Below are 17,536 nucleotides of genomic sequence, written 5' to 3'. Positions count from 1 at the left end.
AGTGGAAGAGACATGTCTTGTATCTTCTGTAGAAGAAGCCTCTAAAAGCTACCCCCTCACAAAGTGATTTTTCCAACCCTGCCATTGGGTTATGATGGACTAATGGAAAGATAGATGGGGGTCTCCAATGTGGTACCTTCTACAACGCTTTCAGAGGTATTTTGACCTGTATGATCTATTTTTCCAATTTTTAAAAAGTTTTAATTTTTAAATTAAATTTTACCACAAATTTTATTGTGGTAAAATACACATAGATCATTACTGTCTTCACCTTTGTAAAAAATATATTTATTTATTTATTTTTGGCTGCGTTGGGTCTTCATTGCTGCGCACGGGCCTTCTCTAGTTGCGGTGAGTGGGGGTTACTCTTTGTTGCGGTGCGCAGGCTTCTCATTGTGGTGGCTTCTCTTGTTGTGAAGCATGGGCTCTAGGCACACGGGCTTCAGTAGTTGTGGCGCACGGGCTTAGTTGCTCTACGGCATGTGGGATCTTCCCAGACCAGGGCTCGAACCCGTGTTCCCTGCACTGGCAGGCGGATTCTTAACCACTGCGCCACCAGGGAAGTCCCCGGTCTTCACCATTTTTAAGTGTACAATTCAGTGGCATTAAGTATGTTCACACTGTTGTGGAACCATCACCACTGCCCATCCATTCAAGAACTCTTTTCATCTTGTAAGACTGAAACCCTGTACCCATCAAACAACAACCTTCCACTCCCCCTCCCCAGCCCCTGGCAACCACCATTCCACTTTCTGTGTGTATGAATTTGCCTACTCCAGGTACCTCATATAAGTGCAATCATACAGTATTTACCCTCTAAGTGACTGGTTGATTCACTTAGCATTATGTCCTCAAGGTTCATCCACATTGTAGCATGTGTCAGAATGTCTTTCCTTTTCAAGGCTGAATAGCATTCTATCCCATGTACACAACACATTTTGGTTATTCATTCACCCCTTGGTAGCCATTTGGGTTGCTGACCTGACATGACCTTTGAGTCAGGCTCTGACTTTAAGCCACTTCCCCTCTCCTGATGTATGACCTGGCCCAAAACTAAAGTGGGGAAATCTGTAAGGCAAGTGGACATGTTTTATTAGGGTGCCTTCCCTGGTCACTGTCTACTTTCTATGCTGGATAAAGATAGGATGAAGGATGCTGACCTAAGGGCCTGGTATTTGTGGCTCATTGATTTTTTTTTATTAGCCTTGAAGTATCTCCTGCTCTGTAGCAAATCCCCAGGGACCAGCCTTTTCCAGGCCAGAGGCAGAGAGCCCAAGAGGGAGAGAGTGGATACATCCCACTTCCCATTTCTGACCCCCTTCTCTTTCTGGTTTGGAACAGCGAGTATTCATTTTCCTGCTGTCTTGGGGCTCCCTGTGGGTGGCTCTTTCCTCTGAAATCCTGCAGCTCTTGCAGTTGGAACCACATAATGAAGGGGCTGATTATATGCTGGACCGTGGTGTGTCCTGGCTGCTTCGTGGGCAGAAATCTTATGGCTCCCCCGAGACTGCAAACACAACATTCCCTTATGTTGGCTCAGCACTTGATGGCTCCCAAAATGTGTTCGTCTGCATCATGTCATGTCATCCTGAAAGGGCTGGCCCACTTTAGAGACGGTGAAACAGAGGTTCTGGGGAAGTGACTAAGACTTGAGCCCCCCAGCTCCTCCACCCCAAATCCAGAGGATTTCCTCCTGCACCTTCCCACATGCCTTGACAGTGCTGGGAGGATGCTGAGGCCTGCTTGAAAGTATCTGCTGGATAAATGATGTGGGGAAGAGGCCTGGCCGTGGCCACGTGGCCCTGGGTAAGCCCTGAGGCGGCCATGGTTTCTGCCTACAGGGAGCCTCTCTGCTGAAATGGGAAGAGACCCCGAATGGACCAGTGCAGAAGGGACAACGAGGCCCATGGAAACCTCCCGACACTGCCAAGTTCTCTTTAGGTTTTGAGCAAATCCTAGGAGGTAAAAGCCAAACCAAACCCCTAAAGCATAATACAAAGCCAAGCTACTCATAAAAGGCAGCACCGAATGCTTTGATATTTGCCCCTTTCATTTTGGAACGACGGGCTAACAGCAAAAACATGACCTGGGGCACAGCAATAGTTCTGCTTCTGAAATACCCCAGAATTGTCTCGTGTTTGGTCAGTATGACAAAGAACCGCAGTTCCAAGAAAACTCTGGTTCTGTTCCACATGGAATCCTGGCCCTTTGGACAGATGTGGCTGCTCGATGCAGAGGCAAGAGGAGAGGTGAGGAGGGCAAGTCCTGCTTGCCTGTGTAATACTGAAAGATCCAGCTCCTGGTTCTGGCTCTAGCCATGTCCTATGACCTCTGAGCCTCAGTCTGCTCATCTGTAAAATGGAAATAACTAACACCCATCCTGGAGGGTTGTGCCACAGAACAAGTGAGCAAGTGGCTGTAAGGTTTCCATCATATACTAGCTGCATGATAAACATTCGGTTAACCCTCTGGCTCTCTGGACTGTACCAAGTACAATAGTGTGCTGCGGGACTTCCCTGGTGGCGCAGTTAAGAATCCACCTGACGATGCAGGGGACACGGGTTCAAGCCCTGGTCTGGGAAGATCCCAAATGCCCCGGAGCAACTAAGCCCGTGTGCCACAACTGCTGAGCCCGTGCACCTAGAGCCTGTGCTCTGCAACAAGAGAAGCCACCGCAGTGAGAAGCCCGCGCACTGCAACGAAGTAGCCCTCACTGACCGCAACTAGAGAAAGCCCACGCGCAACAACGAAGACTCAGCACAGCCAAAAATAAATAAATAAATTATGTATATATATATATATATATATATATATATATATATATATATATTTACTTAAAAAATAGTGTGCTGCTCCCAGGGACGATTTTAGAGTCAGCAAGGTGATTCAGTTCAATCACAACGCCTCGGCTAGAGAGAGAGAGTTTGTGTCTTCAACAAAATTTTAAGTGCATAGCACAGTACTGCTGGCTATTGTACAGCAGACCTCTAGAGCTGATTCCTTCTTGCTTGACTGAAACTTCATGCCTGTTGATTAGTAACTCCTCATTTTTCCCTCCCCCCAGCCCCTGGCAACCACCATTTCACTCTCTGATTCTATGAATTTGACTATTTCAGATAACTCATGTAAGTGGAATCATACAGTATTTGATCTTTCTGTGACTGGCTTATTTCACTTAGCATAATGTCCTTAAGGTTTATCCATGTTGTTGTGTATTGCCGAATTTCTTCTTTTTAAAGGCTGAATAGCATGCTATTGTATGTACAGGCCACATTTAGGTTGATTCTACATCTTGGCTATTGTAAATAGTGCTGCAATGAACATGGGAGTGCTAATATCTCTTCCAAATCCTGATTTCAATTCCTTTGGACAAATATCCAGAAATAGGATTGCTTGACTATATGGTAGTTCTATTTTTAATTTTTTGAGGAACCTGCATACTGTTTTTCATAGTGGCTGCATTTTGCATTCCCACAAACAGTGTGCAAGACTTCCAGTTTCTCTGTATCCTCACCAACACTTGTTGTCTTGTTTTGTTTTTTTTTACATCTTTATTGGAGTATAATTGCTTTACAACATTGTATTAGTTTCTGCTGTATAACAAAGTGAATCAGTTATATGTATACATATATCCCCATATACCCTCCCTCTTGCGTCTCCCTCCCTCCCAACCTCCCTATCCCACCCCTCTAGGTGGTCACAAAGCACCAAGCTGATCTCCCTGTGCTATGCGGCTGCTTCCCGCTAGCTACCTATTTTACATTTGGTAGTGTGTATATGTCCATGCCACTCTCTCGCTTTGTCACAGCTTACCCTTCTCTCCCACCCCATGTCCTCAAGTCCATTCTCTACGTCTGAGTCTTTATTCCTGTCCTGCCCTTAGGTGCATCAGAACCACTTTTTTTTAGATTCCATATATATGTGTTAGCGTACGGTATTTGTTTTTCTCTTTCTGACTTACTTCATGTTATTGTTTTTGACACTAGCCATCCTTACAGATGTGAGGTGATATCATATTGTGGTTTTGATTTGCATTCCCTGATGAGTAGAGACACTGAGCAACTTTTCATATACCTGTTGGTCATCTGTGTATCTCCTCTGGAGAAATGTCTATTCAAGCCTTTGGCCCACTTAAAAATTGGATTATTAGCTCTTTTTGCTATTGAGATGTATAAGTTCCTTACATATTGATATATTGGGGATTAACCCCTTATCAGATATGTGATTTGAAAATATTTGCTCCCATTTTGTAGTTTGCCTTTTCACTCTATAGATTATTTATTTTGCTGTGCAGGAGCTTTTTAGTTTGATGTATTCCCACTTCTTTATTTTTGTTTTTGTTGCCTATGATTTTCGTGTCATATCCATGAGATCATTGCCAAGAGCTCTGAAATAAATCCATGCATATGGTTAACTGATCCTCAACAAAGGTGCCAAGAATACCACGGCGGGGAGAGGACAGCTTCTTCAACAAATGGTGCTGGGAAAACTGGATATCCATATGCAAAAGAATGAAATTGGGCCCTTATCTTATACCATACACAAAAATCAACTCAAAATGGATTAAAGCCTTAAACATAAGACCTGAAACTATAAAATTCCTAGAAGAAAGAACTTCCCCAACTTGCTTCCCGCGAGCATGACCAGGCTCTGCAGAGCTTCCTCTGGTAGTAAGCAACAGAAGCTAGCTAGATTTAAAAAGTTTTTGTTGCTGTTGCATCACTGTTTTTATTTTTACTTTTAGGGTACGTGATACCAGTTTTATATTATGGTTGTGATATAAAATTTTCTCTAAAATATATATTTTTAAAGAAGTTAAAAAAGTGAATTAATATAAAGAAAAATATTAATAATAATATAGGTAGTAGAATATGGTAAAAATCTTCAGGGGAGGTCTCAAGGGACTGGAGTCTGGTAAACACTACTGTTATACTGCCTATAGAGTTTACTTTAAAACCTTAGGGTTGGCCAAAATGTTTGTTTGGGTTTTTCGTAAGATGTTATGGAAAAACCCAAATGAACTTTTTGGTCAACCCTATACTACAGCACAGTAGAGGGGGTGGGGGAGGGAAGTATTGGGAGTTTGGGATTAACAGATGTAAGCTATTATATATAGGATGGATAAACAACAAGGTCCTACTGTATAGCACAGGGAACTATATGCAATATCCTATGATAAACCATAATGAAAAGAATATGAAAAATATATATATATAACTGAGTCACTTTGCTGTACAGCAGAAATTAACACAACATTGTAAATCAACTATACTTCAATAAAATAAAAAATTAAAATAAAAAAATAAAATACTACAGCACGGGCATACACACTCACATGTTCATAGGTGTGTGTGTGTGTGTGTGTGTGTGTGTGTGTTAGATTTAACCTACACTCTAATAATGGTGAGTTAATATCTGAAGTACCCTCATCGGGAATGAACACTTCAGCAAGTAGGAGACTAATCATTAGTCCTCATTTCAGAAAAGGCTACTTCGGGGCGTCAGCTATCTTCACCTCTGACCAACACTATAGCCTGTATTTACTAGCATAACAGTTGTTAGAAATAATTTTCTTCACTGGTGAAATGTGGGGTGGCCCTTGCCTGAACAGAACACGGCGAGTCCAGCATTATACATCCTCCTTCATGGTACCCTGGTTCTAGGATTCTGAATCCTCTGTGTTCTATCTCTTCTTGAAGATTTTACTTTCAGACCGTGGTTAGGATTAGCTGATCCTTCCACTAGGATACCACTGCATCTGTCGTAAGGAAACTTTCATGCAAAGCGGTGTCAGACAAGACAGCTGGTATTTCACTGAGTTTATAGAACAACTTGAGAGTCTGTTTAGGGAGCTGCTTGATAACAAATGCTTGTATGTGTGGCAGGATTTGGCTGAGTCGCATTTTCGTTGTGTCTTTTGATGAACAGAAGTCCTTAAATGTACTGTAGTCAAATAAATCAATCTTTTTATGCTTGGTACTTTTTGTGTCTTTAGAAGTCCCTCTATACCTAGAGATTAGGAAGATATTTTCCTATTTTTATCTTCTAAAACCTTTTATCATTACCTCTTACATTTAGGTCTTCAATGTACTTGGAAATGATTCCATGTGTGTGCAAGGCAGGGGTTAGTTATCTTTTTTGTTTTTTCCAATACGGATACCCATTTACTGAGGAATCCTACTTTTTCCTCAGTGATCTACAAAGCTGCTTTTGTTAGTATCGAAGTGTCCAAATACACATAGGTCTGTTTTTGGGTTCTCTATTTTGTTCCAATAGTTGTCTATCCTTGTGCCAACACCACACTATGTTAAATACTGTAACTTTATGATAGGCCTGGTAGAGCAGAAAGTTTCTTCCTAGCTGGTAGCTAGGTTTGGGGACATCTACAGCCTTCCTCTATCTTTACCTATTGGAAACTACCAATTTCTACCAAGATAAGGCTGACAGTGATAGATCAAATTGGCTTAAGTCGGCTCACAACAATGTCAATAACAGAGACCAAATATTACATAAAGGTCTATGCAGTCTCTAAAAGACTTCACAGGCCTTGTAACAAAAGGGATGGTTTCATCTCCTTCCAGGAGGGCAGTTCCCTTGAAGCTAAGCCCAGGGAATTTGGCCAACTAAAACCCCCAAATAACTGCTCTGCTTCTTATGATGCATTAACAGCAGGGGTGGTAACTTCCATGCGGCTCATGTAACATAAGGGAACATAAGCAGTTTCTTCCCTGTGGTTAATCCAGGTCAATTCATGATCTCTGGACCATTCCAAGCATAGCCAGATGCAGGCAGCTGCTGCTGTCCCTTATCCCTCCAAGATTTTATATTTCCTTTTCCAAATCAAATATCCAGGGGTTCGGGAAGCCCTGGGTGAGAGGAAGGTGTGACTGGAGAGAAGTTGGGTGGGCTGGGGAAGAAGCAGGAGAGCACACCTGGGCTGAGGTTTCTGGGAAGGTACCAGGTGGAACTTGCCAGCTGGCTAAGGTGACCCCAAGGGTTCAAAGTTCTTGCCAGCAGGGCCTGGACAAAGGAATTTTAGGCTCTAGAGGTTTGGAAAAGGACAAAGAGCAAAGATCTGAACTTTCCTTTGAGATGTGGAAGGCAGCAGTGGTGTCTTTTTGCCTGAGTGACAAGCCCTGCCCCTCATCCCCATCCCTTTTTTAAGGGTATCCTTAGGGGAGAGAAGAGTTTGAGTCTAACTGCTTCTATGAAACACATGCTTAACTACTTTGGCCTCTTGAATTTGTACTTTCTTAGAGAGGCCATAAGTGGTATGCTAGTGCCACGTCCTAAAAGGGCTGGGTTCATCTCTCAAAGTCTCGAATACTGTTATTGTGAGTAGCTTTGTTGGGCCTCCATTTCCTCATCAACACAAAGGGAAAAAGAACACGTCCTCCATGTTATTGGAGGGATGAAACGTGGTCATGTCTGGTAAAGAGAAGATGCTCAATCAGGAGTTATTTTCTGCCCTTCCACGACATCTCCTGCCAAGAGAGGGGCGTCTATCCCCACACTTTCCCCCTTCAAAATTTTTCTACAGACTTATTGAAGTATAATTTATGCACCATAAAATTCACCCATTATAAGTACACAATTCAATGATTCAAATTCAAATTATAGAGTTGGGCAACCATCACCACATTCTAGTTTTAGAACTTTTCCATCACCTCAAAAATGTCCCCGACCTCATTTGCAGTCAATCTCCATTTCCACTGCTCCAAGGCCCAGGAAACCACTGACCTGCTTTCTCTAAATTTGCCTTTTCTGCACGTTTCATGTAAATGGAATCATACAATATATATAGTCTTTTGCATCTGGCTTTTTTCGCATAGCATCATGTTTTTGAGATTCATTCATCTTGCTGCATTAATCAGTATTTCACTGTCAAACAATATTCTATTGTATGCCTATTCCACATTTTCTTTATCTATTCTCCAGATGACAGACATATGGATTGCTTCCAATTTGGGGCTATTACGAATTAATGCTGCTATGAAAAATTGCATCCAATTCTTTGTGTGGACAGTTTTCACTTCTTGTGAGTATGTACCTGAGAGTAATCGTATGATAAATTTCACTTTTGAAGAAACTGCCAAATTGTTTTCCAAAGTGGTTTCCATCATAGGTCTCCAGCAGAATGAAGAGCTCCACTTTCTCTCACATCCTCACCTCTTGTGTGTCTTGTTGATTACAGCCATTCTGGAGGCTGTGTAGGCATCTCATCATGGTTTTATTTTTCATTGCCCCGATGATTAATGATGTTGAACAACTTTTTATGTGCTTATTAAGCATTGTACGTCTTCATGGGTGAAGTTTCTATTCAATCTTTTGTCTATGTAAAAAAATTTATTTTAATTAATTTTTATTTTTTTTGTGGTACGCGGGCCTCTCACTGCTGTGGCCTCTCCCGTTGCGGAGCACAGGCTCCGGACGCACAGGCTCAGCGGCCATGGCTCACGGGCCTAGCCGCTCCACGGCACGTGGGATCTGCCCGGACCGGGGCACGAGCCTGTGTCCCCTGCATCGGCAGGCGGACTCTCAACCACTGCGCCACCAGGGAAGCCCTCTTTTGTCTATTTTTAAACTGGGTTGTCTTTTTATTTTTGAGTTGTAAGAGTTGTTTATATAGTCTCAACACAAGTCCTTTCTCAGATATATGACTTACAAATATTTTCTCCTAATTTGTGGCATGTCTTTTCATTTTCTTCATGATATCTTTTGAAGCACAGAAATGTGTAAGCTTAATGAAGTCGAACATATCAATTTTTCTCTTTTGGTGTTATATCTAAGAACTCTTTGCCTAAACCAAGGTCATGAAGATTCTCTTTTATGTTTTCTTCTAGAAGTTTTAGCTTTTCTATTTAGGCCTATGATCCATTTTGAGTTGAGCTGATTTTTTATGCATGGTGTGAGGTCAGAGTCCAATTTTAAAATTCTATTTTTTATTTTTTTGCATATGGATATCCCATGATCCCATCATTTGTTAAAAAGACTACCCTTTCCCATTGAAATTCTTGGTACCTTTGTTGAAAATCAGTTGAGTATAAATCTGAAGAGTTTACTTCTAGACTCTCAGTTCTCTTCCAGTGGTCCATCTGCCTATCCTTATACCAGTACCACAGTCTTTTCTTTCTCCCCCCAATAAATAAATAAATAATTTACTTATTTATTTTTGGCTGTGTTGGGTCTTCATTGCTGTGCATGGGCTTTCTCTAGTTGCAGTGAGGGGGGCTACTCTTTGTTGCGGTGCACAGGCTTTTCATTGCGGTGGCTTCTCTTGCGCGGAGCATGGGCTCTAGGTGCGCAGGCTTCAGTAGTTGTGGCACGTGGGCTCAGCAGTTGTGGCTTGCAGGCTCTAGAGCGCAGGCTCAGTAGTTGTGGCACATGCGTTTAGTTACTTCGCGGCATGTGGGATCTTCCCAACCAGAGATCTAACCCATGTCCCCTGCATTGGCAGGTGGATTCCTTTTTTTTTTTTTTTAAAGAAGATGTTGGGGGTAGGAGTTTATTAATTAGTTTATTTATTTTTGCTGTGTTGGGTCTTCGTTTCTGTGCGAGGGCTTTCTCTAGTTGTGGCAAGCGGGGGCCACTCTTTATTGCAGTGCGCAGGCTTCTCACTATCATGGCCTCTCTTGTTGCGGAGCACAGGCTCCAGACGCGCAGGCTCAGTAGTTGTGGCTCACGGGCCTAGCTGCTCCGCGGCATGTGGGATCCTCCCAGACCAGGGCTTGAACCCGTGTCCCCTGCATTAGTAGGCAGATTCTCAACCACTGCGCCACCAGGGAAGCCCCTGGCAGGTGGATTCTTAACCACTGCACCACCAGGGAAGTGCTACACCAGTACTACAGTCCTGATTACTGTAGCTTCATAAGAAGTTTGGAAAATGGGTAGTACAATTTTGTTCTCTAATTTTGTTCTTCTTTTTCAAAATTGTTTTGGCTATTCTGAGCCCTTTGCACTTCCCCATACACTTTAGGATCAGCTCGTTCATTTCTACAAAAAAGCCTACTAAGATTTTGGCAGAGATTGCATTGACTCTGTATCAACTGGGGGAGAATTGCCAATTTAACACTATTGAGTCTCCTAATCCATGAGTATGGAATGTCTCTCCATTCATTTAGAGTTTCTTTAACATCCCTCAACCATGTTTTGTAGTTTCAGTGTATAAACCTTGTACTTCTTTTATTAAATTTATTCCTAATTATTTTATTCTTTTTGATGCTATTGTGAGTGGAATTATTTTCTTAATTTCATTTTTGGGTTGTTCCCTACTAGTAGATAGAAATACAATTGATTTTTTAAAAATTAATTAATTAATTAATTAATTTTATTTATTTATTTTTGACTGCGTTGGGTTTTCGTTGCTGCACCCGGGCTTTCTCTAGTTGAAGCAAGTGGGGGCTACTCTTTGTTGCGGTGCACGGGCTTCTCATTGCAGTGGCTTCTCTTGTTGCAGAGCGCAGGCTCTAGGCACGCGGGCTTCAGTAGTTGTGGCCTGAGGGCTCTAGAGCGCAGGCTCAGTAGTTGTGGCGCACAGGCTTAGTTGCTCCGCGGCATGTGGGATCTTCCCGGACCAGGGCTCGAACCCGTGTCCCCTGCATTGGCAGGCGGGTTTTTAACCACTGAGCCACCAGGGAAGTCCCTGATTTTTCAATATTTGTCTTGAATCCTGTAATCTCACTAAGTTCATTTATAAGTTCTAGCAGGTTTTTTTGTGGACTCCTTATGGTTTTCTACAGTAGAATCATGTCATCTGTGAATCAAGGCAGTCTTACTTCTTCCTTTCTAATCTGTATGCCTTTTATTCCTTTTTCTTGCCTGCTTACACTAGCTAGAATCTCCAGTAAAATGCAGATCAGAGGTGGAGAGAGCAAATATACTTTGCTTTTGCTCCTGATCTTAGGGGGAGAAAGCATTCACTGCTCCATTTTTAAGGCATTTTTTCTATTCCTACCCTTCTCCAATCAAACTGCTAGCGATTTTAAGTTAGAGGAATAAATACTAAAGATTAGGGAAGCCAAACAAAAGAAAAATATGCTTCTTTCTTGACCTCAGCCTCAAATCAAACAAAACATAACCAAAAGACAGGGAGGCCCCTGTGGTTGAGAACATTTAAGGGATTGGAAGCCAGCTGCACTGTCCAACGGGGTTGGCTGAATAACTTCTAGAACATTCACGCACAATGGAATACTACGCAACCATTAAAAGCAGGTTCAAGGAGGTTCTTTTAATAGCATGGAGAAATTCTTTTAATATGAGAGAAAAGAGAAAGAGTAACAAAAATAACACATAGGGGATGATCTCAACACCATAAAGAAATGCACGCAAAGAGAAAGGAAATATGTAAAAACCTTCCTAATTGTTGCCTCTGAGTTGAAGGATCATGGGTGATTGGTTTTTCTAATTTCTTTACATTTTTTTCACCTGTACAGATCTTTCACAACGGGCATCCTGTAGTCAGAAAAGGAAAAGAAAAACAAAACAAACAAACAAAAAAACCCCAAAACTACCCACAGGGAAGACACGAGACACAGGGAAGTGTTGGCATTTCTCAGACTTACCTTACAGTATTCATCGATTGGTATCAGGCGTTTGACGGCCACGTCCCGAATGTGGCTCCGTCGGAAGAGAATTTTGCCTGCAGAAGATGAGAGTACATACAGCACTGTAAGGGAGCACTGACAAGCTCTCAGCAACCTGGGAGGATGAGGATGTGGCTGCCTCTGGTAGGCCCGAGTGGTACCTAAATTCCTGGCTGCCATCCATACCTGCTGCTGGACATCCACAGGGCCTGGATGACCCCATGCTTGGTCCTCCAAAGCCCTGTTCACAGCTCTAGTGCAAGGGCTTGAGGGAATGGGGCTCAGTGGATAAGTTTTGGTGAGATAAGGGAGGCTGGAATCAAACCAAGGAAGGAAGACCTGATGATCAGAGGTCCCCAGTCCAACTATAAGATTCTCAGAGGCGGTGAGCAGTTCAGCGAACACTCAGATATGCCCTCACCCAACAGCTCAGTCTCCTTCCCTCCTCTTTCTCTGTATACCTTCTGCTCTAGTCTGATGTTTTCCCAATACTCCATGCTCTCTCATAATTCTGTGCCTTTCCCTCTGCCTGGAATACCTTCCCCATCCAACCTCACCCACTACCCCTGCAGGGAAACTCTTACACACTTCAAATGGGTTAAGAGTTCCTGTCTCTTTCAGAACAGACTTGCAGTTGCCAAGGGCGGGGGGAGGGAAATATTGGAAGTTTAGGATTAGCAGAGGCAAACTAGTATATATAGGATGGATAAACAATAGGGTCCTATTATATAGCACAGGGAACCACACTCGATATCCTGTGATAAACCATAATGGAAAAGACTATGAAAAAGAATATATATATGTATCACTGAATCACTTTGCTGTACAGCAGAAATTAACACAACATTGTAAATCAACTATACTTCAATAAAATTTAAAAAAAAAAGGAAAGAGTTCCTGTCTCTGATTGTACACATCACATTGTCGATTTACATGTCTTCTTCCTTCCTACTAGTCATGGGGATCTGCCCAAATAGGGATTGACTAGGCTTTAGTCAAATTTTTGCCCCTGCCACATGGCACTCACATTTGATCAATGTGTGAAGGTGGATTCCACCTGCCAGGACAACAAATCCCTTCAATTCCTTTGTCAATAAGTGTTTGTAACAGAGGGCTCCAAGCCTTCCTACCACACCGAATACTAACAGTCCATTCACTACCTGCTGGGTGACATCTGAGCCCTGGGGTGTGGTACCAGAACCTCCTGTGTGACATATGGGCAGAGGACATGGGTCACAGGCAAAGACAAGTATATAAATGATGCCACTGAGGGTCTCAGGAAATATCCAAGATGCTGAAACATTATGGGTGAGGTTTGTTTCAAGCAAATCAGCGGGTTCCCGAGAGTCTTAAAGGAGATCCTCTCATGGGGAGATGGTGGCCAAGCTCATGTACTGAGGATCCAGACAGCACGGCCACACCATTCTGGATTTGTCACAGAGGCAGGGGCCGGAAAATCAGAAATAAGACATCAAGGAGCGACAAAGAGGTGGGGGATGGAGACGAGCCCCCGGCCACGCTCATGCGGGGCGACCAGGAGGTCTCTAGGGGTCAAAAAGGAAGGCACAGGGAGACCACAGCTCTCCAGACTGCAGAGCGTGGAGACCTACTAAGCACTTCACCTACTTCTGGTCCAAGGAGGTAGGTCCTGGAGAAGAATTTGGGTTACAAGGCTGGCAGGGTGAGGAGAGGTTAACCACTGGTCTGAGATGGTGCTGGTGAAGATTGCTGTCTCCACGGGTCAGCCTTGGGTGAGCAGGGACAAGATGGCAGGAAAGGCCCGTAAAGAGTGTTCATCATAGGACAGAATCGAAAGGGATGATGGCAAACAACCTATTGACTTTTAAAGACTTGCAGTGCAGGGCTTCCCTGGTGGCGCAGTGGCTGGGAGTCCGCCTGCCGATGCAGGGGACACGGGTTCGTGCCCCGGTCCGGGAGGATCCCACATGCCGCGGAGCGGCTGGGCCCGTGAGCCATGGCCGCTGAGCCTGCGCGTCCTGAGCCTGTGCTCCGCAACGGGAGGGGCCACAGCAGTGAGAGGCCCGCGTACCACAAAAAAAAAAAAAAAAAAAAGATTTGCAGTGCAAGGTGGTCAGGGAGATTGGTACCCAAAAAGACCATATGGTTAAGACCACATTTAAAATAATCTGACAACGTGGTCTTGGGCGAAAAGGCACAATCAGGAAATGAAGCAGATATGGTCAACCTAATAGTAATCCTTTTTCTGTTCATTTCCATTTAATTAAAAAAGAACCCACAAGGAGATGAAATACATATTCCTTATATTCCTTAATAAAAAGGATCTCCTTTCTTTATAATGGTGATGGGTTTAATTCTGATGAGTGAGTCAAATTTCTGATACACCACACTTGTTGGAAGAGAAAAAAATCTAGAAGAAAATGCATCACAGGGTTCATAGTGCTTGTCTCCAAGGGGAGAAGACAAAGCCTTTTTGTGTTCTTCTTCATACTTTCTGCAAAGTGCCTACTATAAACATTGATTGCTTTGGGAATCAGAAAATGTTCATGTCATTTAAAACGAAAAAAGCAAATTATGCAGCAAAGTGGGAAGGAGTTTACAACCTGGCCTCCATAGAACCGATGATATTCCCTCATTCACTCCCTAGGTGCAGGCTCTGTGTGAGTCCTCTGTGCGCAGGCACTGGGGGCCTGCCTTCCTGGCACTAGTGCTTTCCAACAGGGAGGGCCCCTACTGACATCCTGGGTGGGGCAGTCCTTCCCTGGGTGGGAGTAATAATTACCACCCTCATGGGTGGGACCACTTGAAGATCAGAATTCCTAGGAGAATCCTGAACCTTCAGGAAAAATAAGAGGTGTGTGCCTGTGAAGAGAAATCCTACATAGCAAACGCTTCCTGCCCTCTAATCTATTTCTCAAAATGGGAGAAGGGGTGCCTACCAAAACCATTTTGGTGCCTACCAAAACCATTTTGGTCCCAGTTTGGTATAATTTCCCCTTCTATAAAATCAGAGGAAGGGTGGAGAGAGGGGTGTACAGGCCTCTTACTGAGAAGGCTGTGACCTGACTCGAAAAATTTACAATGGGCATGGCGCTAGCACCGGCCTGGCACAGGCCCACCTCAGAGCCACCACGGCCCAAGAGAATTCGCACAAGGCCCGGCCTGCAAGGGCTGGGAAAGGACCAAGAACTCAGGCGTGGGAATAAAGACACAGACCTACTAGAGAATGGACTTGAGGATATGGGGAGGGGGAAGGGTAAGCTGTGACAAAGTGCGAGTGGCGTGGACATATATACACTACCAAACGTAAAATAGATCGCTAGTGGGAAGCAGCCGCATAGCACAGGGAGATCAGCTCAGTGGTTTGTGACCACCTAGAGGGGTGGGATAGGGAGGGTGGGAGGGAGGGAGACGCAAGAGGGAAGGGATGTGGGAGCATATGTATATGTATAACTGATTCACTTTGTTATAAAGCAGAAACTAACACACCATTGTAAAGCAATTATACTCCAGTAAAGATGTTAAAAAAAAAAGAACTCAGGCGCCTTCAACTCAGGCGTCTCCTGGGGGTGTGGCACAATAATGTCACTCCTCTTCCTGTGTGGCCTCAGTGAGTCTCTGGGCACATGTCAGGTGCCCTGCCAGCAGTGGGGACAGGAAGTCCCCTCGCAGGAGTAGCACGTGCCGGGGAGGCCACAGGCTCCACAGGGTCAGCGAGGCCCCAAGCCAATCCCGGGGGGGGGGTCTACTCCTTCCTGTGCTGCCTTGGGAAATGCATTTACCTGTCAGAGCCTCAGTCTCCTCATCTGTAAAATGGAAGAGCAGCCCCTATCTCTTAGTAGTGCTCTCCGTGACACACCAGCACAGGGCTTGGCCCTCCCTAGGTGCTTAAAAAAGGGTAATTACTTTGTTTAAAAAATAGGTCACATGATACTGCCTTATATTCTACAAGGAAGAGCACCTCTCCTATCCTCAACCCCCAACTTGGCTTCTTAAGACCTGCCTCTGACAGGCTAATTCATCATTTATCCACAGCGGAGTGGAGTTACCACTCAGGCCCTGGGCTGTGGGGCGGAACAGAGTGGCCAGCGTCCCCCTGGCTGGTGCCTCCAGGTGAAATGCGGATCTGCGCCTGCTGGGAAGCTTCTGTGTGGGTCATGGAGAAGGAGGGCTACACATGAGCCTGCTCCCAGCCCTCCCCTCAGGCCAGCCTTCCTGGAATGGGAAGGGTGCTCAGAGGAGAGAACAGGCTTTGGTGGGAACGAGCAGGCTTTTGTTTTCCATAGTGGAGGAAGGCCAAACTGTAATTCTTATTTTTCAAGCCGCATCCTCTGCCAAGTTGGCTTCCCCAGCTCTTGCTGGGATGGAAAATTGCACAGGGCTGCTCTCCCCCCCGCCCCCCGCCTTTGTGCTAACATGAAACTCGCTTTTGTTCTGCTGACGTGGCAGTCTTGGCAGAAAACTGACCCCTAGGAGAGGGGATGTTTCTCCCACCCGTCCCTGCCCTTGGCCTCGGCCCCAAGGAAAAGCTAAGAGGTGGGCTGGGAAGGGATGCTCCAGGGGTCTTAGGGCCCAACAGGGCCTCTCCAAGCTACAAGTGGGTGTCCTGAGCAGGGACAACGGAGCCAAGTCCCTGAGAACAGCATTTTCATGAATTCGTGGGTGGAAAAGGATTACGTAACCACGAAAGCTTTCAGGGACTGGGGAGGGGGTGGGCTCCAGTTCTTCCCTGTCCTGGGAAGTTTTTCCAGAGCTGGTTTTGCCTTTCACCAGCAAAGAGTTATAACTCACTGCTTTCCTTTTTTTCCTTGAAGAAAAATATACATTTAGAGCCCATTTCAACTTAAATATCCAGATTGATCATTTAAGTAGGACTCCAAGATATGAAAGGCCCAAAAATTCCAAAGGAATGTCCCAGGACCCTGTTTCTGCCTTTACTGAGAACCTTCTATGTGCCAGGGAGAGAAGCCTGTGAAGCAGGGGTCACTGTCCCATTTTACACATGAGAAACTGAGGCTCAAAGGTGCGGGGGAGATGTCATATGCTTGAGGTCACAGGACTGGGCCTGTTGAACTCCAAAGCACATGCTTTGGGTGCTGAGATGTGGCTACTGCAGCTGGCATACCGGCTTTCCTCCAATAAGGAAAAAAATTCCAGTGTTCTCTCCCCATGGAAGAACTAAAAACATTAGGTTTTTTTAGGTAAATGATCTCCCAGTAAATGGGGGCCTGGCAAATACATCTACCCCGTCTCTAAACTCACTCAATGATGACAATATCCAGAAGAACACACTGATGTGCTGATCCTGGAGTGGGGGAGGGGAGAATGGGCTCCTGGGTGATCCATCTCAGTGCCTGCCCCCTTGTCTGCATTACGAAAAAGATTTAAAGGGCTGGCCAGCTCTAAACATTTGTGATTTAGGGTGATTGTCAATTTGCCGATTACCTGTACATAAATATACTACTAAGTGCTGAATTGCTGCTAGTTACATACCAGGCACTTACCTAATCCTCCTAACAACTCTATCATTTAAGTACCATTATGATTTCCAATGTGCAAATGTAGAAATGAAACTCCATGCACTTAAGTAATTTACCCAAGGGAACAAAGTAGATGATTAGGGGCACTGGGATTTGAATCTGGGCTGTCTGACTTTGGGCATGAATTCTGAGCCTGCCATACCTGTGACTGAATCCCAGCTCTGCCATTTATGCAAGTGATTATAATTTCTCGGAGCCTCAATTTCCTCATCTGTGAAATGGGCATAGTAATGGCTGCCCTACAGGATTGTTCTAAGGATTAAACAAGCTAATGAATGTAAAGCACTTAGCCCAGCTCCTGGCCCACAGTAGAGATCTAATAAATGGTAGCTATTATTACTTGAAGCTATAACATTGGTTTGGGTAACCAGTTTTTTGAGTTGAAGCCTTGATGTTATTCCTTTGGTAAGAATTTTTTTCGGGGGGAAAGGGAAA

At 44.4% G+C, this 17,536-nt stretch overlaps 1 protein-coding gene across 1 annotated transcript in view; it reads right to left on the bottom strand.

Annotated features, from left to right (window-relative positions):
- Positions 1-17,536, bottom strand: part of SH3PXD2B (SH3 and PX domains 2B) — a 111,338-nt gene that overhangs the window by 48,317 nt on the left and 45,485 nt on the right. Inside the window, exon 4 of the mRNA XM_060094941.1 lies at positions 11,562-11,638. Within this exon, the coding sequence (XP_059950924.1) occupies positions 11,562-11,638 (77 nt within the window). The remainder of the gene's footprint in view (positions 1-11,561; positions 11,639-17,536) is intronic.

This window comes from Mesoplodon densirostris, chromosome 3, assembly GCF_025265405.1.
Source record: "Mesoplodon densirostris isolate mMesDen1 chromosome 3, mMesDen1 primary haplotype, whole genome shotgun sequence".
In the NCBI taxonomy this organism is placed as follows: domain Eukaryota; kingdom Metazoa; phylum Chordata; class Mammalia; order Artiodactyla; family Ziphiidae; genus Mesoplodon; species Mesoplodon densirostris.
The sequence above is the reverse complement of the archived record's forward strand: the minus strand, read 5'-3'. Positions and strand labels throughout refer to the sequence as shown.